Source organism: Equus przewalskii, chromosome 17 (genome assembly GCF_037783145.1).
Source record: "Equus przewalskii isolate Varuska chromosome 17, EquPr2, whole genome shotgun sequence".
Classification (NCBI taxonomy): Eukaryota; Metazoa; Chordata; class Mammalia; order Perissodactyla; family Equidae; genus Equus; species Equus przewalskii.
The window spans coordinates 66,649,498-66,676,099 of NC_091847.1; the positions used below are offsets into that span (position 1 = coordinate 66,649,498).

Genomic DNA, 26,602 nt, shown 5'->3' on the forward strand with positions numbered 1-26,602 from the left:
ATTGGTGGTCTAACCCATTTAACTCTTCTCTCCCTCTGCCTTCTGCTTCACCTCCTAACCCTATTTGAAAACCCTTATAGTTCTTGCTGTCATAAAATGTTAGCCTCCAGTTCTAATAATTATACTACCAGCAGCTTATTTAAAATCCCATGATTTACTGCAGCCGTATTAGATATGACGGGGTAAGAGGGTATAGGATGAAGCCTAACTCAGTAGTAAGTGACGTCAGACAAAGGAGTCACCCTGGAGGTGCCCACAATCTCACTGTCACATTCCTGAGGCCCGTATGTCCTCTGGAGGTTAGTGAAGGGAAAACAGCTCCAGAAAAGTCTGAGGAAACCATGGCAGGTAAGTAGCTAATTGGAGGAGAGGAAAGGAGTGGTGAGAGATTACCCCATCCATGAGAACATTATCCACCTCAAATCCTGTGATGATCATTCAGGCTGAGACTGAGAAAGGATGAGAGAAGTCAAGAGTACAGAAGGAACAGAAAACTTCTCACAGCCAAAAAGACTCTCTTCCCACTTGTTCTGATGTTGGGGGGAAAGACAGGGTCAAGGAGGCTAGACCCAATTCTGAGGTCACTGGGAGAGGGAATAGAGAGAAGTCAGTTGGTCTGGATGACTTTGAGGATCCAGTCCGTATAGTGGGAAACCTTGGTGTAGTAGCCAATATCACCTCTCAGAACACACCCTTCTTTCCAGGATAGGATCCCATGTAGCTGATCTCCGCACAGGATTGGGGCAGCAGCTATTTCCTGTTAGAAAGAGGAGAGATGGTTCAGGTGGAGTAGCCAAAACAAAGATGATCTAGTACCAAGTCCCTATCTGAGGGGCCAAGAAAAGAAAGATTTAAGTCACAAGGGCTGGGAGAAATGTCTAGTGGCCATCTTGGGCCCATCCCACCACTCACCCTAGGCCACACCAGAGGAAGCCATAGAGAAATGAGAACACTCTGAGATGTTTCCAGCTTGACATCAATATTCATTCATGATTGGAAGGAGGACACTTATTCCTTCCTGGACTCTATTTACCTTGATCTCTTCTTGGATGTAGAGACAAGAAATTGGATTGGGTTGAGGGAGAAATGTGGACCCCGAAACAATGTCCCAGACCAAAGGTAGGGGAGGCAGAGGGAAAAGAGTTACCTTACATGAGTGTGTGACCTGCAGAGATGATCCCGCACAGAACATGTTCTCTGTGATTTTAACAGGAATTTGTCTTACAGAGGACGTGCGGCAATTTTCATTATGGAACCAAAAGACAGTCTGGTTTCTCTGGACATCAGGGACTGTGTCTGAGCACACACATGCACATGCACATGCACGTGCATGCACACACACAAAGAGAGAGAGAAAGAGGCTTTGTTTCTCTTTGATCCTTCATATATCCTTCTCCCTTTCTTCTCTCCTCCCCTCCCTCTTTTCTGTCATTAACCTCTCCATCATTCAATGAAAGAAAAAGCCAAAATGAAAAGGAACTGAACAAAAAGAAAGCAGATAATGAAAAGAGAAAAGCAAGGTTGGGTTCCATTGTTGTAAACTGCATGCCTTGGCTTGTGCATGCATGTTTATTTGTGAATGTCTGTCTGTAAGAGTCCTAATGAAGGAGCCACACTCAGCATCACCAGTGGGATTACCCTCCAACCCCTTCCTTACCCAGGCACCCTTTCACTCTCATCTGGGTGATGAATGAGGCAAGAACACTGGATTCCAGAGACCTCCAGCCATAAATGGCCACATTACCCGTGGGTATATCATGTTACCAATCTGGGCCTCAGTTTTCACAGGAATAAAATTAGAGGCTAAGTAATGTAAGTTCTCAGGCCACTTCCAGCTCTCATGATCTATAATAGTAGTTATATGGTAATTGTCTTTGAATGGGTACTAAAGGAGTGCCAAGGGTCTATCCTGAAGGTCACTCACTAGCATTATTCCAGGCCCAGCCCCAGCCAGAGACAGTGCACTTGTCCCCTCTTCTGTCATCTGTGGTATTGGGCAGAACCGCCAGCTTCACCTGATCATTGAGCTCTAGGGGATGGTTCAGCTTGATGAGCATGAGGTCATGCTCAGCAGAAACCCGGGTGAAATCTGGGTGTTGGACAGTAAGCACAGGTCTTAAGTTCCAGATCTTGTTTTGGAAACTCCTTTCTTTTGAAGCAGCAAGGTCTATCTCCAGAAATCTGGAATAGACCATAAAGGATTAGTAGAGGAAGGAGATATTATTCTATTGTTAGTCTTGCATCCTTTCTCCCCTAACTTGCTTTGTGACTTTACATGATTTCCTTCCATAACTTGCCAAGACCTCTATCGCCTTGTCTGGCAAATGAGCAATTTCCATTGCAGTTCCATAATTCTTTGATCTTTACTACGTTGTATGTAGGCTTTCCTTCCCTATTGCTTCATCCCCTGGTGCTCTGCTTCACTAATTCCCTCTGTCTACATCATCCCACCCAGAAATCTAACTCATAACCACTTACATCTATTTCCTGCCTCCCTCCGACTACTTCTCAGGTTTGAGAGCCCCTGTGCAAGTCTCTTCAGGGCTGAGCATCAGTCCCTGCTCAGCTACGACTACAGGGGAACACCTCTCCTTCCAGGACCCCCATCACTCACGGTAAGAAGCAGTGGGCTGCGGTGAGAACCCATTGTTTGTGAATCAGGGTCCCCAAACAAGGCTCATATTCTGAGTTCAGGAAAATCAAAAAGGTTGGTACAGTTTTGATGTTCATCTGATTGAGTTGCTGGACTGATTTTGCTTGTGCTAGTGTTGCTGTTAGGATTATCGTTGTTGTTGCTGCCAGATAGGAGAAACGATGGCAGAATCTTAGAGACGGGGCAGACATTCCAGAGAACAGAAGCCTGAGACATTTTATGTGGAAGTGCTTTGAAATGCTCAAAATGTTATTGACCATTCGGTTTACGGTATTGTCAAACCATTTCAGGATCTTTCTGTTAATTTTCCCTTAGACTCCCCTCTGTATTTGTGTCCTCTCTCTTACTCCTCCTCTCCTTCCTTCCTTCCTCTTGATTCTTCTCTCTTTCCTTCAAGCTTACTTCCTAGCTATAGAACAAAATCACATTCTTTTGCCAACACCCACCATTCATTGTGTCAAGTCTTATTACCTCAGTCCGAATTTTCTCTCGTATCCATGGAACAAGAGGAAAATCAGTAGACTCTAGATAGCTCTGAGTGTTCTAGGAAATTTCCAGTCACTGGGGTCCTGAATTCTTATCTTTCTAACTGATGATCTCTCCAACCCTCTTAATCTACACCCATTTCTTACACTTTCCTCCAATATGACCTTTTGAAAATTTTTAGAAAAAATAGGAACCTGAACTCACCAGTCACTGTGAGAATGGTGAAGACTGGAAAGAGGCAGTTCATATCTGCTGTCTCCACACGCTCTTCCAGGGAGAAGACTTAGGAAGGCAGTGAACTGCCAACCAGCCTGATCTCCTGGAAGCTTTGCAGAGGGAGAGATTATAAGGAGGGGCGGGGAGGTTCAAGGGAGCAAGGTGCTCTGAACTAGAGAGGATGGCATCAGAGGAAGGAAAGACAGTCAGACTATCTCTCTAGAGTATCTTCCTTCCCACTGTAGTCTGGGAAATTTCTCCAAGGTGAGATGCCTGACCCCCAGAGGAATGTACTATAAACCAAGAGTTTTGCTCTCCTTTATTAGCAAAGAGAAATCTCAACTGGCCAATTCTGCCTGCATTAATCCACTGTCTCCAGTAATATTTCAGTCCCCTGTTTCCCTTAGGTTTACTCACCCGTCCTCACCTAGTGTGGCTGGTCTCCACCTCTCTGCCTGACATTTACCAGCCCTCAACTTAAAAATAAACTCCCTCCTCTATGAGCTAGAGCCCCCTCACTTAACACATGGAGCCCTCCCTCATGTCACACTGACATTTGCCCTCGTGTCACACTCACTCCACCCCCATGTCATCCTCTCCTCATGTCACACTCTTCCCATCCCATGTCATCCTCCCCCCAGCCCCCAGATACCGCTGACCTCTCCCTGAAAATTTGCAGAGCCATTCAAAGACAGACAGGGTATGCTCAGCATAGAGCTACCTTGGAATGGAGTCAAAGAGATACTGAGTAGAATGTATTGGTAAGCTTTTGCTACACAGCAAATTTCCTCAAAACTTAGTGGCTTAAAACAGCAGTCAATTATTTGCTCACAATTCTGTAGGTTGCCAATTTGGGATGGGCTCAGCTGGGCAGTTTTGCTCTCAGCAGGGCTCAGCCATGCATCTGTGATCAGCTGGTAGTCAATGGTTCCATGAACACGTCTGGTGGTTGGCTGGCGGTTGGCTGAAGTAAATGGGGGTAACTGGGCCATATGTCTATCATCATCCAACATGCTAGCCCAAGATGACTTATATGATGGTGGTTGCAGGGTTCCCAAGATCAGAAAAATGGTAAGACCCAATGCCCAAGCGCTTTTTGAGCCCCTGCATGTATCATATTTGCTAATGTCCCATTGGCCAAATCAAGTTGCATAGCCAACCCAGATTCACAGGGTGCAAAAGAGTACACTTCTTGATGGGAGAATGTGTAAAATCATATTACAAGGGCATAGATAGAAGAAGGCAAATAATTTTTGGCCAATTTATTGTGTAAATTTTCAAACAAACAAAAAATTTAAAAGCATTGTACAGTGACCACTGCCATACCCACCACCTATTTTCTTCAACTAACATTTTACTATATTTGCTTTATCACATAGCTATGCATCTTTAGTTGTGGCGGTTGTCACAATCTACCACATAGAGGCAACCAGCTCATCCCCTTCTTAATCTCCTTCAATCTGGCTTCCTCTCCTACCTCTCTGATGGCTCCTCCTTTTTCTCTATTTGTGGTGCTCTTCACAGCTGCCACCCTCACCATATAACTCCTGAGTTGCTGCAGTAGCCTTCAAGCTGGCCTTCTTTGACAAACTTTCTTGTCCTCTGTCCAATTTGCCAGATTGATCCTTTTTTCATTTGTTGTGCTCTTGCTTCAAAGCTTGCAGTGGTTCCTAGTGCCCATCCTTCATGTCTAAATTCCTATGCCTGGCTGCCAAGGCCCTTAATAATCCAGTACTAATGATGCCTGACTCTGCAGGGATATGACATAATGGGGAGAGTCAGAGTTCCTGGGCAATCTCAAGGGCAGCCTGTGTCCTTGGGAGATCTATTGACGAACTTCTTGTCTCTCTCTGACCAACTCCAGTTCCTGTGTGTCCTAGCCTCTTTTTTAAAATTGGCTGTAATCTTTGGCTTTTAGCCCGCTTATCTTGGCCCTCACAACACACACCTGAGCATCTCCCATCAGCATCCCATAGGCACCAATTTCTGCCCTGACCTGGACACCTTGTCAAAAGCTCTTATCCTAGGCTCCTTGTCAAAAGCCCCTTGACTTTTATTCCTCTAAGGTCATCCGTGTCCCTGCTTGCGAGCAGGGACTGGCTCTTCCACCTGGCATTTGGTCAAACAGTGGCCCTGATTGTTTTGAATCTATTCCTCTAATTGGCTGTGAGTACTTGGCTATACTTTCTGGGTTCATTGCCACAAAAAAGGATTCCTCTGATCTGGCTATACTCATCACTACACTGAGGAAGACCCTTCTCTGCTCCCCATCTGTGCCAATTCCTGTCTGACACATACTGAGCTCCATTTGCTCAGACTGGGTTTTAAGAGCCCCTCAGATTCCAGTCTGAATCCACTCCTCCTGCACTGTTCCCTGGCGCCAAATTTTTCTCTTTTCTACTGTGGACATTCCATTCTAGGCCAGCCAGTTTCTTCAGTATTCTTCATGTTGACCATTTCCATACATGCTTCCTTTCATTCTTTGGCTCACTGTACGATTATATTTGGGGTCACCTACCCTACCTACTCCTTGTCAGAGAATCTGCCCCTGCCCAGAACCTTTGCTAAGTAGCTCAAGCTTGGATGTCGAAGGGCCAGAACCTGGATCCTCAGAGATACCTCTCAGATCAATGTAGCTCTACTTCAGTGCCCAATCCCCATTCTGCCTGTTCTGGGTCCATCCTGCTACACTCATAGCTCATCCTATCAGACCCTCACATGCTTCTTGATGGTCTCAGACTGAAAAATATCTGATTCAACTCTGTGTCTCCAGATCCTGGCATAATATCTGGCACCATACAGTAGATTTTACACACACAATTTTCTTTTTTGTATGAATGAGTGAATACCACCTGTTTATCTTTCGACCTAAAACTTTCAACAACCAGTCACACTGACCTGACCTCCAGGTAATCTAAGCTCCCTGGCTTGACTCACATCACTTCCTTGTGAGTTACAGTGGGAATAGCATTCCCAGATTATGGTCTTTGATCCCAAGGGTCAAGCATTGGACATCAATAGCATGAGATTTAATCTTGTTTTCTTTTAACAGCTTGATTGAAGTATAAGGACATATAAGAAATTGCATACATTTAAAGTGCACAGCTTTGTAAATTAATGAGCATAATCCTAAAAGATTCCTTATGTCCCTTTGTAATTCCTTTTTCTTTCCCTCCCACCCACCACTCTGTCACCAGGCAACCACTAATCTGCTTTCTGTCCCTATAGGATAATTTACATTTTCTAGAATTTTAGATAAATAGAATCATACAGTATGTCCTCTTTTTTGGTCTTGCTACTTTACTCAGCATAATTAATTTGAGATTCATATACGTTGTTGTTGACTCTAGAGTTCATCTATTTTGACATAAACCAAACTTTGTTTAATTATCTGTTGATTGACATTTGAGTTGTTTCCAGTTTTGGGTTGTTACAAATAAAGCTTCTATGAAGACTCTATATATGTGGGTTTTTACATAGATGCATATGTACATAAATGTCTTTATGTAGACATAAGCTTCCTTTTCTCTTGGATAAATGAATAGAGGTGAAACAGCTGGATCATATACAGTAGATGTATGTTTAACTTTTTAACTGCCAAATTGTCTCCTGAGTATTTTACATTCTTAACAGAAGTGTATGAGAGTTCCAGTTCCTCTATATCTTCACCAACTCTTGATGTGCTCAGTCTTTTTCTTCAATTTTTTTAAATTGAGATATAATTGACATTTAACATTGTATTAGTTTTAGGTATACAGTGCGCTCAGTCTTTTTCATTTCGGCTGTCCTCGTAACTGTGAAACAGTGTTTCATTTGGGTTTTAATTTGCATTTCCCTAATGACTAATGACGTTGACCATCTTTTTGTGTGCTTATTCGTCATTCATATATCCTCTTTGACAAAGTGTCTGTTCAAATCTTTTGCCCATTTTAAAACTGGGTTGTTTCTTTCCTTATCATTGGGATGTGAAGGGGTTTTTGTATATTCTGGATAGTAGTCCTGCAATACTTCCAGCAGCTAGAGGAATGGACCCCCATAAGTCCATCCACATGCCTCTTCTCTAGACCTGCTTGTTCCCAATTTTCCAATCTTTCTCCTTCCAAACCCCTGATGAAGCAGCCACACCATTCATCACTAACATGAGTCCTGCATATTTCTATTTCGGGCTACTTTTCTTTCCACACAGAGTAGAGGACCAGGTGTACCACCAAAGCTCTTCCCACTGGGAGAATTTCCCTTCACTATTGTCTTCTGAGGCCATCTTTGAATGGGGCTATAGTGTAGCAGTCCATTGCTGGCATCGTCACGTGCCAAGCTGACCCATCTGTGTGCTAAGCACAGGTTTTTTTCTTTTCTACGAACTGATCACAGGAGAACCTCCCTCTCCCCACTTCCCCTCCTCCAAAACAACCATACGTGTAGCTGAGGGAGAGGCAATGTGCCATAGTGGTGGGTGACACAAGAGTTTGAGCCACCTACTCATGCAGCTTACTTGTCCCCTGGCCCTGATCAAGATCAATCCTAGATGTATCACTTCCATCTTACCATGGACTTCTGCTGGGCTCACATAACCTTATGACTTAGTGGATCTGACAGAACCTTGTGATGAATAGTTCTGGCTGCAGGGTCACTGGATGTCCCAAGATCAGGTGCTCTTTCTCTACCAGGGCCCACTAACACCTCAGGAATTATTTTTCGAATGGTCTCTGCTGCAGGTGGCATAAGATTGTCCCAGAACTCTGTAGTCTACATGGTTATTCTCTTACTAGAGCTTGCTGTAAACTTCACAAAATGTCTTTTCCCGCCACAGATACTTGCAGATACCTGGCATAAGTCTGCCAGGCAGTGTGGCCTAAGTGGCAGGGCTGTTGTGCCATAGCCTGAGGCTTCTTCAGAGTTTTTTCCTGCTCTGAACCCCACTCAAAACTGGCAGCCTTCCATGTCACTCAGCGAATGGTTCAGGGCAGTATTTTTCCTAGTGTTGAATATGCTGACTCTAGAACCCAAAAAACTCACTAGCATTATGTTTCTTTGTAGTGGTAGGATGCCTGGCATGTCCCAGACCACTAGACACTGACCTGGAGAACCTCTGAATCTTCTTAGAACTTACCTTTTACCCTCTAGAGCATGTGTCTTACCAAGGCCTCCCACATTCTTCCCGCTTCTTAATCATCTGTTCTGATTAACCTGATGTAATGGTTATCTGCTGCTCTGTTAGAAATTACCCCAAAACATGACAGCTTAAAACAGTAAATGTTTATTATCTCATATTTTCAGGGGGTTAGGAATTCAGGAGTGGCTTAGCTGGGTGATTCTGGCTCAAGGTCTCCCATGAGGTTTTAGGCAAGATGCTGTCCAGGGTTGCAGTCATCCAAAGGCTTGACTGAAGCTAGAGGATCTGCTCCCAAGATGGCTCACTTTAGCGGCTTTCGGCAGGAGGCCTCACTTCCTTCCTACATGAATCTCTCGGTAGAGTTACTTCATCGTCCTTAGCACATGGTACCTCACTTCCCTTATAGCAAGTGATCCAAGAGAGAGCAAGGAATGAAACTGTAATGTCTTGGAAGTCATACCTCATCACTTCGGCAATCTTCTATTTGTTAGAAGTAAGTCACTAAGTCCAGCCCACATTCAAGGGGATAGGAATTAAGCTCCACCTCTTGAAGAAATATAAAAAGGAATTTGTGGGCATACTTGAAAACACCACACATGACATCATGAACATAGTGAATCATTGTGGTGATAAGCAGAATGTCCAGGCAGTCCAGGTTCCTTTGGGTTATATTATGACAGAAGGCAAAAGAATTAACTCTGGTCAAGACTGTAAATATGTGTTTCGTTCACACATGTCTGTTCCCTTTCCTTGGTGGGAATGGAAATGAATGCATTTGCTAATCAACATAAGGTACCTGAGGCCTTAAGAATCTGTTCCAGCAGAGAGAATACATCTGGCATAGCAACTAGGGCAAGTAGGGCAACTATTACGTTGAGTTTATTATTCCCCAGCATCAGACATTTTCATAAGGGCCAGACTGGTGAATTAAATGGGGATAAATGAGGACTGTCATCCTGCATTCTTTAGGTCTTAAAAGGTAGCACTAATCTCTGTTATTTCCCCCAGGATGTGATATATATATATATATATATTTTATATTTTATTCACTATCTTGGTGAGGGAGAAAAATCAGTTTCAGATATTCCTCTTGGTCTCCCCTACTAACACAGCTTTTATCCCACAGTACAAGGCATCAATGTGGAGGTTCTGCTAGTTGCAAAAGATATCTATTCCACATTGGAGAAGTGGAGAAATGACCCTTTCCTACTTTAGTTTTCTCCATAGCATTTATCACCATCTAACTTAACAAATATTATCCTTATTAATTTTATTTTTTATCTGTCTCCAAGTTAATATAATTTCTACAAGGGTAGGCACTTTTGTCTTTTTTTAACTGATTTATGTCCAATGCCTAAAAAGTGCCTAACACATCATGGAAACTTTATAGTTCTAGCACATAGCAAGCATTCAGTAAATATTTGTTGAGTGAAAGAATAAATATTGACTGATTCTCAATATAAGTTCATTATTATTATTGCTATAATTGCCCCTAATGTTTTTCCATCTCTCCCAGCAAGTATGAATTCAAGTGTGAAGCATTCGCTCTGGAGAAAATTAGGGAACGGTTTCCACAGAAGGATCAGAGATGACCATTGGCACCTCACGTGTCCCGTGGAACAGTATATGTGTTGGCAGTGAGCTGAGAGGTAGAAGGTAGACCACGAGGGACACTGCTCCAAGGTTCTCAGTACCTTCTTTGCTTCTCTCCTCTCCAAATACGGGTTAAAGTACATATATTTAATCTCCTACATTTTCCAGTGGTAATTATTGGTGTTTTTGGCCTCCTAGAATGGAATTGCTTATTTTTAAATCATTGAATTAGTCATAAATATTTAAGTACTTTCAGGCTTTCTCTTGAAAATTTGAAAAATCTGGCTATTGCCATTCTTACTGGTGCATAGAAGTAGATGCTCATCTTAGATAAGGCGTGTGCTCTTCTATTTTATCACAGTCCTCACCACTCCTTATTGTCTCTTTCACACTAAGGCTAAGTGACAGTTGCCATTCATCAATGTATAAATAGGACCATTTTTCTTAAAGTAAAGTTAAGAAGAATGTGATATAGTTTTTATATCCAAGTTCATATAAAAATTGGGAAGAATGAAATATAGACAGAGAGAAGTATACACTTCAAGAAAAATGGGAATAGTGTTTTTGGGAGGTCGAGAGAACAAAGATCATTCCTAAGCATTTAATATGTAATATGCAACAAAGTATGACTGGGAACATAGAGGGCAATTCAACATATAAGGACCCTGAACTCGCAATCCTTCCTCTAATCCAATAAAGAGGAATAAATAGTATATTCTACCTGTTGCATAATTTGCAAGCTACGTATTCTTTTTTAAAAAATCTGTAATTCACATTATTATGCACAGCAACTTTAGCTTCTTTTTTTCTTTTTCTTTTCTTTTTTTTTTAAAGATTAGCACCTGAGCTAACAAGTGTTGCCAATTTTTTTTTCTATATTTTCTTCCCCAATTCCCCCAGTACATAGTTGTATATTTTAGTTGTGGGTCCTTCTAGTTGTGGGATGTGGGATGCCGCCTCAACATGGCCTAATGAGCAGTGTCATGTCTGGGCCCAGGATCCAAACGGGTGAAACCCTGGACCACCAAAGCAGAGTGCGCAAACTTGACTGCCCGGCCACGGGGCCGGCCCCTAGCTTCTTTTTTTCATATTGATATCTTCCCTCCGAGACACTTACTGTCCCACTTCAACTTCCAAATTTTGCCCTTTGAGAATGGAAGTACAGAGGGACTCATTGCTAGTTCATATGCTTCTTAACGTTGCTTTCTTATTTATATAAAGAAAAGTTTGCAATTCTAGCTCAGGAAAGACTTAATTAAAATTTAGCTAAGGATTCTCATTCTCTTCAATTTCAATGTGGGAAAGGGTGATTTATTCTTCCACTTGCTTTTAGTTGATGGGTTTTGGATCCAGTGACTGTAATGACAACAGTAAAAGTAAAATTTCGTATTAGGAATTTGAATTCTGGGATGTCCTTAGCTAGTAAATACACATGAAGACTAGAAAAATGTAACAACATCAGGTACAATTATCCAGATGCTTTTTAAAATGCCAAACACAGGGGCTGGCCCTGTGGCCTAGTCGTTAAGTTCATGCGCTCCCCTTTGGCAGCCCACGGTTCGCTTGTTCAGACCCTGGGCACGGACCTACACACCACTCATCAAGCCATGCTGTGATGGCATTACACATAGAAGAATTAGAATGACCTACAACTAGGATATATAACTATATACTGGGGCTTTGGGAAGAGAAAAAAAAAGGAGGGATATTGGCAACAGATGTTAGCTTAGGGCCAATCTTCCTCATAAATAAATAATAAATAAATAAATAAAAGTCCAAACACAAATCCATCACAATACTGGCATTAAGCTAGGCTTAAATGGTAGTTAGGTATGGGCATATATTTGTCAAACTCTTGTAAGGAACCAACGGTGTTTTACATTTATCTGAATTTATCTGTCTTTCTCCCTCCGCCACCTTTCCTATCTTCATTTAAGCCAGTTAGAGAAATAAGGCAGTTATTGAGCCCAATATTCACTGATAGCCAAGCAGGAAGCTTTTGGGTGTGAACCAGACTGGGATGACTCATTGGGAGCCAAATGTTTGTATGGAAAATTCCCCCTAAAATGGCACAAAAGCAAATGTTTACAAACATGTTTAAAAAGCATTGTAGAACTCTTGGGAGGAGGGGTTAAAGAATTGCCCCCCATTCCTAATTACACCGTTTTGATAAAGCATTGCTTTGCTACTGTGGAGGCTGACCCAGGCTCTAAGCCTTTCAGAAATGGGGCTGCTATAATTGGTAGGACTAGTCTGACTTACAGCACTTCTTATTTTGAAATATGACTATTTTGATAACCTCAGCCCAATCTGTATTTTGAATGCATCAAAAATTCATGTGCTACTTGTGAAAATTTTAAGTTTTCCTATAGATATGTTTCAATTGAAATCTACACAAATAGAGGTTACAAGAAAAGAGTGGATAAAAATGGAAATTTGTTTCTTGCTGAGCAAACTTTTACCTCAAATGGGGTAAGCGTATATTTAAATTCTGGACCTCAGCGTTGCCTATTGTTTTAAACACCCTTCTCTACCCCTCAAGCAAATGAAAACCGGTTGTTTCATTTTGACAGGTATTTTTGGCACACATCAGGTTCCTGCTCAGACTTATCAGGCCCTTGTTTGAGACCCTGGAGCCCATGACTCAGACTGATTTGAGGCGAATGGGAAGTCAGCTCCTATTAGAAGCTGCCTCTGAAGATGAGGTGATGGTAGTGGTGGAAGGTTGGTGTTTTTCCATCTGGTCTCAATTTTGAAAAGGAACCAGGGGGTTAGGAGGTGATCAGGCCAAGAGGCCAACCCTCCTGCTAAACCAAGCGGCCTGCCATTTTTCTGTGACCTGCTACAGAGTTCTTAGGTTTGTTGGCATATTTTAAAAAGGACATTGAGCCACCCAGGCATCAACTTGTCATTGAACTAAGCAGCAGCACTTAGTTATATTCAGAATTAGAATTCTGTCTTCTATCCGAGAAACTAATGGGAAGGACTTAGGAGAGTGGCTATAATGAGTGTGATTTGGAGGCTAGTATCAAGGAGAGATAATATCATCTTTGATCTCCATATTTAAGGCTGGTGTTATCTATTTCTGTAGCAAAAACATCCTGACCAGATGAGTGCATGGGGACCATAGTTGTAGATATAGCCCTGCTTCCTTTAGCCAAGATCACGAGAAAATGGGTTCTTCAGATAAATGAATTTCCAGATTTCTGGAGCTTCCTCTATTAAGTAACACATGTTAAATAAAAAAATTAATTGTAGAAGATAAAAGGATCTCTGTGGAATATGGCTGAAGGTGGAGGGGCAGGTAAGTGGAATCTTTTTACTTCTCTCTCTATGCTCTTCTATAAAAAATGAATTTTTAAATAACTAATATGTATTATTTTTAAAAATTTACTTAAAACTATTTCTATACAAATAAATGATTTACATACTTCTGACCTCTCAAACAGAACCAAATTGAGCTTTCTTTTAATGATTCATTATCATCATTATAAAACTCAATTCTCTGTACCTCAAAGCAATGATACCCTCAAATAGTCCTGGAATGTATTGAATAGTTTATTCCTACACTAAATGTCCTCAGACTTTTAACTTACCTGTCACAAATTTTCTCTGCCTGCTTTGCCATGAGATAGTCAGCTGCCATTTCACACTGACAGAATTCTGCCTATCTTTAGCAGCCTCTCTTTTGAATTTATTGTTTTAACTTGATGCTACTAATTAGCTGACTGGTTGGTAAGTCACCTAAAGAAATTTCTTAATAGTCTATGTAAAATAAAATTAAATAGGCATAGAGTGAATGCTCAAGAGTCACTCCTAAAAGCAGTGTACAAAAAATAAAGCTTTAGTGCATTTATTTGGAGCTTTCAGTCTTATCCTTTCTATCTGGATCCCAGCTATGTTTCAGATATAGATGTCACTGGTTAAAAGAGTTATATATAAGTGAAATGATGCTCTGCTGTCATTTAATAAAAGGAGTTGCATCATTTCTTCCTTCCCTCATGAAATTGCTCAATGGCGGCCCAGGCAGGTGCACGTGAGACTGAATTGGAGTTAGTCTCATTCGTCAGGCTAATTGAAATGATAGCCCTGGACATGTTGCCAGGTCTAGAATAATATTTTAAATTAGAAACAACTGCCAGCATTTGGATAACCAAGGATTCATTTACAGTAAATGTTCCCAGATGTGGTAAGTATATATTTGGTCTTTGTCTCTGGTTGCTGACACAGACCTTCTAAAACGTTTAGGATTTCCTGGTAGGGGTGATAGAAACATCTTTTGTTATTCATAACAAGCCCCTTTCAACTATACCTGAGTTGTATATGTCAATGAGATCACTCTTGGTGGACACCTAGATAGCTTCAGGATGAGGGCTGGCTACCAGAGCAACCAGCCTTGAGATTAGAGAGTTACAACTTTCAGCCCCACCCCACTGGAGATTGAGTCAATCACCAATGATTAAGGATTTAATCAATCATGTCTATGTAATGAAACCTTCATAAAAACCCCTAAACAATGAAGCTCAGAGAGCTTCCTGGTTGGTGAACAGATCAGTGTTGGGAGGCTTATATGCCTAGAGAGAGCATGGAAGCTCTGTGCCCCTTCACCCCACCCACCCTACATCTTGCCCAATGCATCTCTTCCTTTTGGCTCTTTCTGAGTTATGTCCTCTGTAATAAACTGGTGATAGCAAATAAACTGTTTCTAACAAATTATGGAACCTGAGGAAGGGGTCATGGGAACACCCAATTTATAGCCTTTTGGTTAGAAGTAGGGGTGGCTTTGGACTTGTGTTGACATCTGAAGTGGGAGCAGTCTTGTAGGAATGAGCCCTTAACCTGTGGGGTCCACGCTAACCCCAGCAGTCAGTGCCAGAATTGAATTGTAGGACACTCAGTTGGTGTCTGGAGAGCTGGAAAATTGGTTGGCGTGAGGAAAAAACCCACACATTTGGTGTCAGAAGTGTTGTGAGTAAAAACCAGCTCACCAGGCTCTTATGATCTCAACATCCTTGAATATGTAGCAGGTTTGCCAAATCCCTATGAAAAAAACATACATGTAGGCTCTAGTCTACCGGGTAGATCAGACAAGACTCAGCTGACTCACAGATACATGGAAATAGATCAAACAAGTAGCATGTGTTTAAAAGGAACACTTTAGTTAGACAGGGAGTGGGGATTTTTTGACAATCGTTCAGAATGTGAGTCAGAGTGTAGGTTTGCGTGGGTGAGTGTGTGGGTGGATACATCTGTGGGTGTCAGAAAGAGACAGCCAGAGATAGATGGCTGCAGTTCCGCAGCTAGTAAAATGACTATAATAGCAAAATAAATGTAAAGGCATAGAGCTTCATGGAGCCCTTTAAAATAGTTTTAGACAAACAATGTCTACAGACAGGCTTATTTAAAATACCAATTGCTTCCCACAAAGGGTTTAAATTACCCCTCCTTACACAACACCAGGCAATTTTCATTTACCACTTACTTGAAATTTGGTAATTATCACAAATGAAACCCTATCTTACATTGCTGGTAGTCAAAACTTTTTAAAAATGGGAAAATTGAGATAAATTGGTTGCATTTGTTAACTAGAATATGACCTTCAGCTGTTCTTAGACTAAGACATGACAGGAAATAACTTGCCAAGGAAAGAGGAGCTGAAATGGGTAATAGGATAAGAAGGTTTTTTTCCTACAGCTATAATAAAATGATTTCTGATATACTTACATACATGCAGTAATGGGCAACACAAAAATGTAAAAAGATAGGGAATTGGCGATATAACTGCTTGCCTGGTTTCATCTGGGAGAGAAATTATGCTGGCAACGTGGAGTCTTTGCCTAGAGATTCCATTAACAAGAAATTCACAGATTCTCACTGTTTTTGGCAATTCCATGCTTGCATCCCTGGACCCTGGCAAGTGTGAATGTATGGGCAAGTCCAGAGCCCACCAAGCTACTCGGAATATCACTTGAAATTAAAGCAAATAATCCCAAAATGAAAGAGGTGATGGATCAATATATACAGGTTAGATAGAGTTATTCAATATGCAACTCGCATGTCTGAGCCTCTATGATGTGCCTCCCCACTGTGATTGCTTCTAGAATTGCAACCGTGCATCTGCCCTCAAGGAACTCAGCCCCTGAATTAAGCGGGTAAGGAAGCTGATAAGCACTGTTTGTGCTAGGTGCTCTTACATATGCATCAATGGAGGAAACAGTTATTAATTCTCCATTCACCAATACCGATATTTTTTCCAAAATAGAAATACCTTTTTCTCATTGTAAAAATAATATATGCTCATTAGAGAAAATTCAGATACAATAGAAAAGTATCATTTGTTGATTTAAGGAGAATTCATTTAAAGCCATTACACAGTAAAGAAGCCCAGAGTCTGTGCTTTATTTCGTATTTCCTCTTTGTAAACTAACTTCTCCACTCCTTGCCATACGTCACTTTTCATTATTAACTGGTGGAGAACAAGTGATACAATAAACCTGCCTAGCAGGGCCAGAGACCCAACCCACTCTCTGTCGTTACTACCTTTTATGTCTGTACACCATAATTGGTTCTTACACACTTATGCTTACATACTGTAAGTGATGTAAGCATAATATAAATTTATTTCATGAGCTACTTTGGGCCTGGGAAAATCCAGAACAACTACATCTGCCTCTTATTTGCTTTAGTAAGAACGCTCCTGCACTCACAAGAAGGGAGCTCTTACCCCTCTATTCTAAATCCTGATTTTTTATGTCACCTTTTCCTTCATAGCTAGGAAGTCAAACCCCATGTAACCAGTCTGAGGATGATTAATGGTGGCTTTGAGCCTTCACGAGGTTTGGAGCTGTTGATGCGGAGGATGAACAAGATACAGAGAATGTGTGAGCCTTGTGTTAGTCATGACAAGATAGGCTTATGTGACAGTTACCCAAATAATCTGATATCCCAGTGGTTTAACATAAGAAAGGTTTAATTCTTGTTCATGTTTCATATCTGTTATAGATGGGGTGGCAGTCTTACTCAAGGACCAGGATGATGGAGGCTCTGCCATCTCGTGGCTGCACCAGCTCCTTGGTCACCGAGTAGGGAAAGAGAGATGCAAAATCTCAGAGGGTCTTTTCACCACCTCTGCCCGGAAGAACACTTGTGGCTTCTGCTCACATTTCATTGGCCACAGCTAATCACGTGGTCTTCCTAACTTCAAAGGAGCTGAGAAATTTGGGGAACAGATGTAATGATTGGTTAGAACTCTCTCTCCCTTAAACCTAAGTCTGAATTTTTGACCACAGGCTGACATAATCCAAAATCAAATAAATGATATTAAGTTATTTACTTATGTCAATTTTCTACTCCTTTGGCATGAATATTCGAGTGTGAGATGTGTATAGAGAAGTATATACCTTATACATAAACACAGTTTTCTATATATAAGGCAATTACTGTATACAAAATAGTTTATTATTTTCCACACCAGGTCTTCAAGAAGGAGGAAGATGATTGTGAAAGAGAAAATAATACCACACCCTCATTTTTTACCTCTAAGTCCAATTTGCGTTGACTAAAAGGAGCAACGTGCCTAGATTTGTAAGGGTAGACTAACTCATGTAACAATTAGTTCTCTCTGCTCTTTGGAATTCTGGGCAATTTTTTCTTCTGTTTATCTGAATTTTGTAGTTTTTCTATAGTCTCAGTGGTTTAAGAAAATAGAATTTGTTAATTGTGTATGTAACAGTTCAGTGTGGGTATTTGATGAGTGGCCTCCCAGGAGGCGATTCAGGGACCTGGGCTCCTCCTTCCTGAGACTCTGCCATCTTCCAGGGTTTCAGAGTCCTCTGCAGGTTCCTACGCATCAGGCTGACAGACAAGCGAAGAGAAGTGTGGGAAAATCAGGGGCCAGGCTTGGAAACAGCATGTATCATTTCCACCACATTCTGTTGGCCAGAACTCACGATCACATATAACCTCAAGGGAGCTGGGAAATGTACTCCAGTTGTGTGCACGGGAGGAAAGGAAGTAGGTTTGTGACTGTCTCTACCACAACGGCCGTAGATGATCAAAACAAGTAAATAAATAAAAGAGAAGAAAAGGAAAGAATCTGACTAGAGTTGCATGTATCTGGGGAAAGGAACGTTATTTCTATTGCCTTGTTCTTATTTCCTTCATTTCTACTTATATGTTGCTTCTCTGCAATTTCTCCATTTTATTTCCTTTTAAAACTAATTTTTTGTTTTTGCTTTTTTTTTTGGTGAGGAAGAGTGGCCCTGAGGTAATATCTGTGCCACCAAAGCACAGGTTGATGAGCAGTATATAGGTCCGTACCCAGGATCTGAACCCACCAACCCCGGGCCACTGAAGCAGAGTGTGTAAACTTAACCACTACACCACTGGGCCAGCCCCTAAAACCAGTTTTCAAGAATGTTAACACTCTGCTTTGTTGAGAGTATACAGAAATGAACATGATGATGCTCAGTTGGTTGGAATGTAAACTGATATAACCTGACAGAAGGGAAATTTGTCTATATGAATCAAAACTCTTAAAAAGAGTACAGTCAACAATTCTACTTTCAGAATTTTATCCTAGGGAAATAAACAGGTAATATAAACAGACGCATGTACAAGTGTATTTACCATAGTATTGCTAATAATGGTAAACCACCTTTATGATATAACTGTCCAGCAATTGAAGGTGAATTAATAATGCTGCTTCTAATAAAATATCATGTGGCCATGAATGATGACATAGATATCTATTAACCAATGTCAACGTTCCTTATACATTATGTAAAAATAGTTTACAAATCTCCATGTCTAGAGATGTCTGAAAGATGAAAATGGGAATATTCTAGACATAGAGATTTGTAAATTATTTTATATATAAATGATTTCTTTGCTTATCTCTGTTTTGCACTTTTTTAATATAAACAAGAGTTTTTCTTTAAAAAGAAATTTATTTTTTATTTTAAAGCAAAAAACAAAAACTCCTAATGTTTAAAACGAAAACACAGAATTTTAATCCATAGGCATCTCAAAGAAAAAACAAAAAATACCACCTGGTTACCCACACTGGCTCTGTCTTCTAGATGGCCCCCTTGCGTGAGCACCTGGAGGAGTCCCAGCCATGGGGGTGGGGTGGGTGGGGAAGCTAAGTTCTTTGTTTCGAGTGCCTTGTCTCAGTGCGAGGCTTAAGCAAATTGTAGAGTCCATGCATAGCTGCTGCTCTTCATTCCTCACCTCCCTCACTCTGACAATGGCCTGCTTTCTTTCCTCTGAGTAGGAAACCTGCAGAGGCAGCTGGCTTGTGATATTTCGTGTAGGCATGTGAGTTATATGCAAATCACATGCAAAGACACTCAGAATCCTTTCTCAGATGGTCCATCAGGAATATTTGTCTTGTCGGTATTATACCCACAAAAGGCCACATACTTCTGATATTTCTCTTAATTTCTTCCAGAATAAGCCAAGCTGCTGTCAGAAGAGTTTTCAGTTTTTAAGCTCACTATTCATTTTGGAGTTACCCATGCATGCATGCTTACAAAGGTTAAATTATCTTCAAAGACAGAATAATTTTTCCAGCACAACTGAATTCAAAGTAAGTGAAGTGCCAGAACGCAATAATTTTGTCTAAGAATCAGTATCCTCTATGTGTATTTATAATATGTAAATATGTATTTATAACAGCTGAAAGATAAAAACATTTTTAATTGCTTTCAGTATTAAGGATAGTGATTTTACTAACTGTAGACTTCGCTCAGCAAAATCACACATCTGTCACCTACACACACACAAACCACATGCCAAATTTCGTTAACACCGTTAAAATTACAGCAGTTACACTCATTAAAAAATTAATTCAAAGTAGTATACTTTTAAAAAGCTATTACCCACAATCAAAAAAGCCAATCTTGGTTCTCTATTGAAAGACCAACTTTTATTCAATCAATATATGCTCTTCAGAAAATTATTATGAAACTGAGAAAGAAACAGAATACACCAAGTCACCTTGTTTGCTAAGTCACAACACCTTATACTAGCCTAGGCTGTTTTTTGGTTTTCCAAAGCAGGTTGAAAAAGAGGAAATGAGAATCGTATGTAACTCATTCTGATTTTATTGATTAGCAGTAAGTTGAGAATTCTCTTTCCTAACACAGAAGGATAAGATGTTAACTCGTATAATCATTCAGGATTTTAACAGAAGGTAGAAGGGAACTAGTCCCTGAGGGGTGAGAAAATAAAGTGTCAGCGCTGAGGTGAAAAGGCCCGGGAAAGAGACTAGCGGCAGACCCTTCTGCCTCCCTCCTGGTTTCCCTGGGAGGCGCCAGCTAAGGATTGCCTTAAGCACCTCTCCTGCTGAGGTACAGTTTTCACCACCACAGAGGACACCAGGACCAACATAAAAGGTGTGTTCTGGGGGAAGCCTTGCCCTCACGCCACAATGTTACTGCTGCTCTTGGAGATCTCATCTGTTTCCTCATCATTGAGGAGGAGGGCCAGCTCCCTTTGAACGTCAGCTCTAAATGCTGTCATTTGCTCCTCTGAATGCTGGTCTTTTGCTCCTGACTCACTATTCCCACCCCTCACTTCCTCAGCTGACCATCAGTAAAAAGACCTTGGTCAGTCCGGGACTTCCCTCCTCAACCGCGGCCCTAGCCGGCTGCCAGTGGGCATGGCAATTTTCCACAGCTGAACTCACTGTGTAGAGGAGGCTTCACTGTATTGGGCAGACAGAAGACAGACAAAGCAGCTCACTGATCTCACCTGAGAACTACCCTAGACTAGTGTTGGGACCAGTGGGAGGGGCTAGCACAATTATAAAGGTAACTGAGTGTACAGCTTGTTCTCTGATAACCAGAGATCAGATAGTAACAGGTAAGAGAAAAGAGTAAAATTTGGCAACTCAAGCTTATTTTGTTTTGAATCTCTTTGACAAAGAAGCTGTATGATGTTTTCTGTGTGATGTTAACACCCACTCATCTTCCCACTCTTCCCACTCACGCATGTCACCCATCTTCCAATCTCCTCCCTTCCATACAACTCTTAGCCTCCAATACTTACCCTTTTGCTCACTACCCCGATTCTCCCACCTACCAATCAATGAACCCATTTACATGCCCTTGAACCCTTTCACCGTTACATCCTGCATCATGGTTGTCTGTGGGATGTCTCTGTGAGCTAGTAGGCATTTGTTTCCTTTCACCTCTAGAACATGCTTTTCTTTAGGTGAATGGGTTCTTTGGTTAACCTGTGTGGCTATATTGTTACATGAGCCATGTTTAGGTGTGTGCACCCCTGCTGTGTGGATGGCTGAATCTTGATGGTGGTTGAAATCAACCATCTTTATACACAAAGTGCAGATTGTATGTATGTAGGTAGGTACATACCAAGAGGTATGGAACTCCTGTGTTATCTGAGTATCTGTGTTTAGGTACCTGGGTTGTGTTTATGTGTGTGCAAGTCTGCGTCTGTATACATCTGTATGTGTGTCTCGAGGCACAGCCAATGGCTTCCTATAAAATATGACCACCTGTCTCCATATCTCCCTGCATAGTTACTCTCTCATTTTTTTGGGAAAATTTTTATTGTGGTAAAATACATGTAACATAAAATGTATCATTTTAACTAATTTTAAGCGGGCAGTTCAGTGGCATTAATTACATTCACAATGTTGGGCAAACAATCACCACTACCTGTTCCCAAAATTTTTTAACATCCAAACAGAAACCCTTTAACCATTAAGCAATAACTCCCTATTCTCCTTTCTCTCAACCTCTGACAACCTCTGATCTACTTTCTTCCTCTATAAATTTACCTATTCTAGATATTTTAAATAAGTAGAGTCATATAATAATTGTCCTTTTTGTGTCTGGCTAATTTCACTTAGCATAATGTTTTGAAGGTTCATCCACGTTGGAGCATGTATCAGAACTTCATTCCTTTTTATGGCTGAATAATATTTCATTGTGTGTATATACCACATTGTATTGTGTGTATATACCACATTGTATCTCTCCATTCATTTGTTGATGGACATTTGGGTTGTTTGTGCTTTTTAGCTATTATGAATAATGTTGCAATGAACATTGTCATACAAGTATCTGTTCAAGTCCTTGTTTTTAATTCTTTGGGGTATATACCTAGGAGTGAAATTGCTGAGTCATATAGTTATTTTATGTTTAGCTTTTTAAGGAGCTATCAAACTGTTTCCACAGTGGCTGCACCATTTTACATTACCATCAGCAATAGATGAGGGTTCCAGTTTCTCCACATCTTTGCCAACATTTGTTATTTTATTTTATTTTTTAAAATTGCCACGCTAATGGATGTGAAGTGGTATCTCACTGTGATTTTGATTTGCATCTCCCTCATAAGTAAAGCTGAGCATCTTTTCCTGTGCTTATTGGCCATCTGTATATCTTCTTTGGATAAATGTCTATTCAAGTTCTTTGCCCATTTATTAACCAGGTTGTTTGTTTTTTTGTTGTTGAGTTGCAGGGGTTCTTTATAATTCTGGATGTTAATTCCTTATCAGATACATGATTTGCAACTATATTCTCCCATTCCACAGGTTGGCTTTACACTTTCTTGATAATGTCCTTTGATGCACAAAAGTTTTTAATTTTGATGAAATCCAATTTATCTGTTTTTTCTTTTATTGCTCACGATTTTAGTGTCATACCTAAGAACCCACTGCCAAATCCAAAGTCACAAATATTTACCCCTATATTTTCTTCTAAGAGTTTTATGGTTTCAGCTCTTACATTTAGGTCACTGACTCATTTTGAGTTAGTTTTTGCGTATTATGTGAGGTAGGGGTCCAACTTCATTCTTTTGCATGTGGAAATCCCAGTTGTCTCAGTCCTATTTGTTGAAGAGACTGCTCTTTTCCTATTAAATGGACTTGGCATCCTTGTCAAAAATCAATTGATCACAGATGTATGGATTTATTTCTGAACTCTCAATTTTATCTCATTGGTCCATATGTCCATCTTTATGTCAGGACCACACTGTTTTGATTACTGTGGTTTGTAGTAAGTTTTGAAATCAGGAAATGTGAGCCCTCTGACTTTGTTCTTCTTTTTAAGATTGTTTTGGCTATTCAGGGCCCCTTGCAATTCCATATGAATTTGAAGATTGCCTTTGTCCTTTCTGCAGAAAGGGTTGTTGGAACTTAATAGAGAATTTGTTGATTCTGTAGATTGTTTCGGGTACTAGTACCATCATAACAATGTTGTCTTGCTACCCATGAAGATGGGATGTTTTTCCATTCATTTAGGTCTTAAATTTCTTTCAGCAATGTTTTGTAGTTTTGTTGTTGTTGTTATTGTTTGGTGAGGGAGATTGGCCCTGAGCTAACTTCTGTTGCCAATCTTCCTCTTTTTGCCTGAGGAAGATTGTTGCTGAGCTAACATCTGTGCCAATCTTCCTCTATTTTGTATGTGGGACACCGCCACAGCATGGCTCGATGAGTGGTGTGTAGGTCCCTGCCTGGGATCTGAACCCACAAACCCAAGGCCACCAAAGTGGAGCGCGCAAACTTAACTACGAAGCCACCAGGCCAACCCAATGTTTTGTAGTTTTCAGTGTACAAGTCTTTCACCTTTTTGGTTAAATTTATTCCAGGTATTTTAGTTACCCTCTCCTTTTAATTGACTTGAAATTCTTCCCCATTGTAATTACTAGACTATACTGTGTCCATAGTGCAAAGAATAGTGCCTAGCATAGAGCAAACATTGAACAAATGCTAATCGAATATATAAGAATCTCCAAAATCAGAGGATCTTAGAATTTTGAGAAAACACTCATACTAATTCCATTCTTCTAAAGATGAGGAATGATTCAGAGAGGTTAAGTGAATTGCTCCAAATAGCACAGCTAACTAGTAGTAGAACAAGAAGTTCACATCTCCTGAAAGTTTTCTCTGGATCAAAATGTAATCAATATATGCCAAGATTCTATCTGCTGGAGTAAATAAATGGGCATGTTTATAAACTTGAATGCTTGTCTTTGGGTATGGAGATTTTGTGGTGTCCGGCTCCCTAGTCTCTGAAATGAATCTTAAAGAATTGGTGTACCTACAACAGTAGCTTAGATTTAAAGCCAAAGAATAGTGTACGACATATTTCAGCAAATGAGATTATTCAAATGGACATATAGCTCACAACGATTATCTGGAGCTGCGTATCGATGAGGACATCACATATGGAAGTCTCTATGTCCATGAGTGTGTGTATCTGTGTTAATGAGATGGCTGAGTGTCATTTTGGAAATGAATTGAACCCATTATATCTTTTCATGCTGAGAGCAGATGATCCACTAGGCTTCACCTTTTAAAGCACTTATTTCATTATAGAACTACTTCCATTTATATAAAGAGTGGAGAAAAGAGAAAAGGAGAACTGTGTCCTTGTTTACAAACTGGGGCATTCCTTAATGTGCTTTTCTTTTTATTTTTAAAGAATTGCTTACTGAATTTTTCACTCCCTCCCAAGGTAAGGGTCAATCAGCCTGGCCCTTTTCCATAGCTGGTCAGTCCCTCTGTGATTCTCTTACCTTTTCCTGATAGCAGCTTCTCCCAAAGATGGTCGGTAATCATAGGCCTGGAAACTGTCTCTGAGTCCATAGTGCGAGATCAGTAACTTCCGCCTGGAATTTGGGAGCCGGAGGGGAGAAGTGCTGATTGCCTACTCAGTAGCTCCCCATCCCTGGCTTTTCCTTATGAATAGCCCCTCTACTTTGTTGTGGGCAATTGTATGCTTGGAAAAAGCAAAACAAAAAGACAAATGAGCAGAAACTGCATTTCCTATTCTCGCTGGGAGAATCAGGTGTAAGCAAAAGTTTTTGGATGGGGCTTTCAGAAAAGATCTTCAAAGTGGAGCGGACATCTGACAAATGCCTTTTGCACTTTGCACTCTGCCCTTCTCCCTAGCTGGATTCTAGAGGTGCTGCTGGAGGTGGAGCAGCTCTTATAACCATGACAACCATGAGAGAAAGGTTCAGATGTCACAGAGATATCAACAGTGACATCACTGTGCTGCTGAACCCATGTTACACAAGAAAAATTCCCAATTTGTTTAAACCACTGTTTTTCGGGTCTCCTAACAAGCAGCCCAATTTAATTCTTCACTGACACAAGAGCTGAAAGAGCAAAATGAGATAATTTGAGTCAATGGACTCCTATGTATCTTGTTGGTAAATTAGACATTTAGAATAAACATTAAGTAGAAATTCTAGGCAGTCAAGATAATAGCGGTGGCATAAATCTGAAGCTCCCAACATATCCCTCCCCCCCAAAAAACCCCAAAATATATAAAATAAAACTACACAAAACTCATGTCTTCAGCATAACTTGAAAACAGAGAATGTTCAAATTTCAAATTAAGTGTAAACGGAAAAATAAACACGAAACCCCAGCAAACAGCCTCTCACACTCCTGATGCAAGCCTTTCAGGAAAGCAGTCAGTTTGGGAAAAACTTGTGCAGAGCATAGAAAAGGGGAGCTGGTGGTAAACTTAAGATTGATCTAAAACCACCCCCAGAAAGAGAAAGTCACCCCTAAGCTTGATGATACTGAAAAAGCACTGGTCGATCGGAGCGCTTACTGCAGGAAAGGCACTTAACCGCGTGTGCAGGGTGCAAGGAGGCAGTCTCGGAAAAGTAAGGCTTCCGGGTGAAAAGGGTCAAAAGGAAAGTGGAGGATTCCTCCAGAAATCAGGCAGGGTGGGGGAAAGAACTTGAAGGGGAAATTTAGATACATGCCAGACCCTCTCTCCCTCCGAAATGGAAGGAAACCAAGCCCTTCTCCTATCATTCCTCCTCTGTAAAATAATAATAATAATACAGAAATAAATAAAATAAGAATTTTTTGAAAAATTTGTTACACTGACAGGAGAGGGCGCTCTTGAACTAGGAATCTTGCAACCACCCTAACCCTCCTGCCCAGTCTGCAGAAATGTAGATCAGTCTCATCTAAGCAAAATTACTAAAATAAAAATTAAAAGAGTTCAAACAATTCAACTCATAAAAATTCCTCCCCCAAATAATCGCAAAGTGGAAGAAAAGTGTAACACAACTCTCCAAACTGACTTATATATCCTCAAACAAGCATTTGGGAAAATGAAAAACACCTTGAATCACAAATTCAAAAACTAAGTACAGATATAGACAAAAAACCAGGAAGAGGGGCCGGCTGGTGGTGTAGTGGTTAAATTCGCGTGCTCCACTTTCGTGGCCCAGGGTTTGTGAGTTTGGATCCCAGGAGCGGACCTACACACTGCTCATCAAGCCATGCTGTGGTGGCTTATGCAAAATAGAGGAAGATTGGCACAGATGTTAGCTCAGGGCCACTCTTCCTCACACACACACAAAAACCCCAGGAAGAAATGAAATGATGAAATGAGTGTTGATTAAACTCAGGAAACAGAAGAAAAAATAGAATAAACATTATGCTGCATTACCTATAAGATTCTAGATAATATGTACTAAGGCATTTTATATATATATATAAGCCACATGGTGGAGAAAAAGCTACATGATGGTGGAAAAGT

The 26,602-nt window shown here is 40.7% G+C and overlaps 1 protein-coding gene and 2 long non-coding RNA genes across 12 annotated transcripts in view; 1 reads left to right on the forward strand and 2 right to left on the reverse strand.

The window, feature by feature from the left end:
• Positions 1–26,602, reverse strand: part of LOC139076663 (uncharacterized) — a 204,352-nt gene that overhangs the window by 59,292 nt on the left and 118,458 nt on the right. The gene's annotated exons all lie outside the window — the stretch shown is intronic.
• LOC103548653 (serine protease 58-like) lies at positions 136–25,031 on the reverse strand. 7 transcript variants are annotated; one of them, XM_008516537.2, is made up of 6 exons: positions 3,773–3,906; positions 3,344–3,465; positions 2,615–2,795; positions 1,925–2,181; positions 1,148–1,296; positions 136–757 (listed from the first exon to the last, which is right to left on the reverse strand). In XM_008516537.2, exons 2-6 carry the CDS (start codon positions 3,384–3,386, stop codon positions 608–610), a joined length of 780 nt encoding a protein of 259 aa, XP_008514759.1. In that variant the 5' UTR covers positions 3,387–3,465; positions 3,773–3,906; the 3' UTR covers positions 136–607. The 7 variants fall into 7 exon arrangements, with proteins under 7 accessions (XP_008514759.1, XP_008514760.1, XP_008514761.1 ...); XM_008516538.2 differs by having other exon boundaries at positions 3,344–3,458; positions 3,773–3,896; XM_008516539.2 differs by having other exon boundaries at positions 3,783–3,851.
• On the forward strand, positions 4,234–17,393 carry LOC139076664 (uncharacterized). 3 transcript variants are annotated; one of them, XR_011528495.1, is made up of 5 exons: positions 4,240–4,426; positions 9,985–10,151; positions 12,635–12,785; positions 16,163–16,213; positions 17,064–17,393. It is a non-coding gene; the product is annotated as an uncharacterized lncRNA (long non-coding RNA). The 3 variants fall into 3 exon arrangements; XR_011528496.1 differs by lacking the exon at positions 16,163–16,213 and having other exon boundaries at positions 4,234–4,426; XR_011528497.1 differs by lacking the exons at positions 4,240–4,426; positions 16,163–16,213; positions 17,064–17,393 and adding an exon at positions 9,144–9,260.

Excerpts from the sequence above, each read along its gene's own strand:
- LOC103548653 (XM_008516536.2), bottom strand. The coding sequence starts at position 24,678 with ATGGACTCAGAGACAGTTTCCAGGCCTATGATTACCGACCATCTTTGG. Across the intron at positions 2,182-2,614 it reads GCAGCCCACTGCTTCTTACC|ATTTCTGGAGATAGACCTTG; the intron begins GTGAGTGATGGG and ends GGTCTATTCCAG. Across the intron at positions 1,297-1,924 it reads CTGGGCCTGGAATAATGCTA|ACACAGTCCCTGATGTCCAG; the intron begins GTGAGTGACCTT and ends GTGTGTGCTCAG.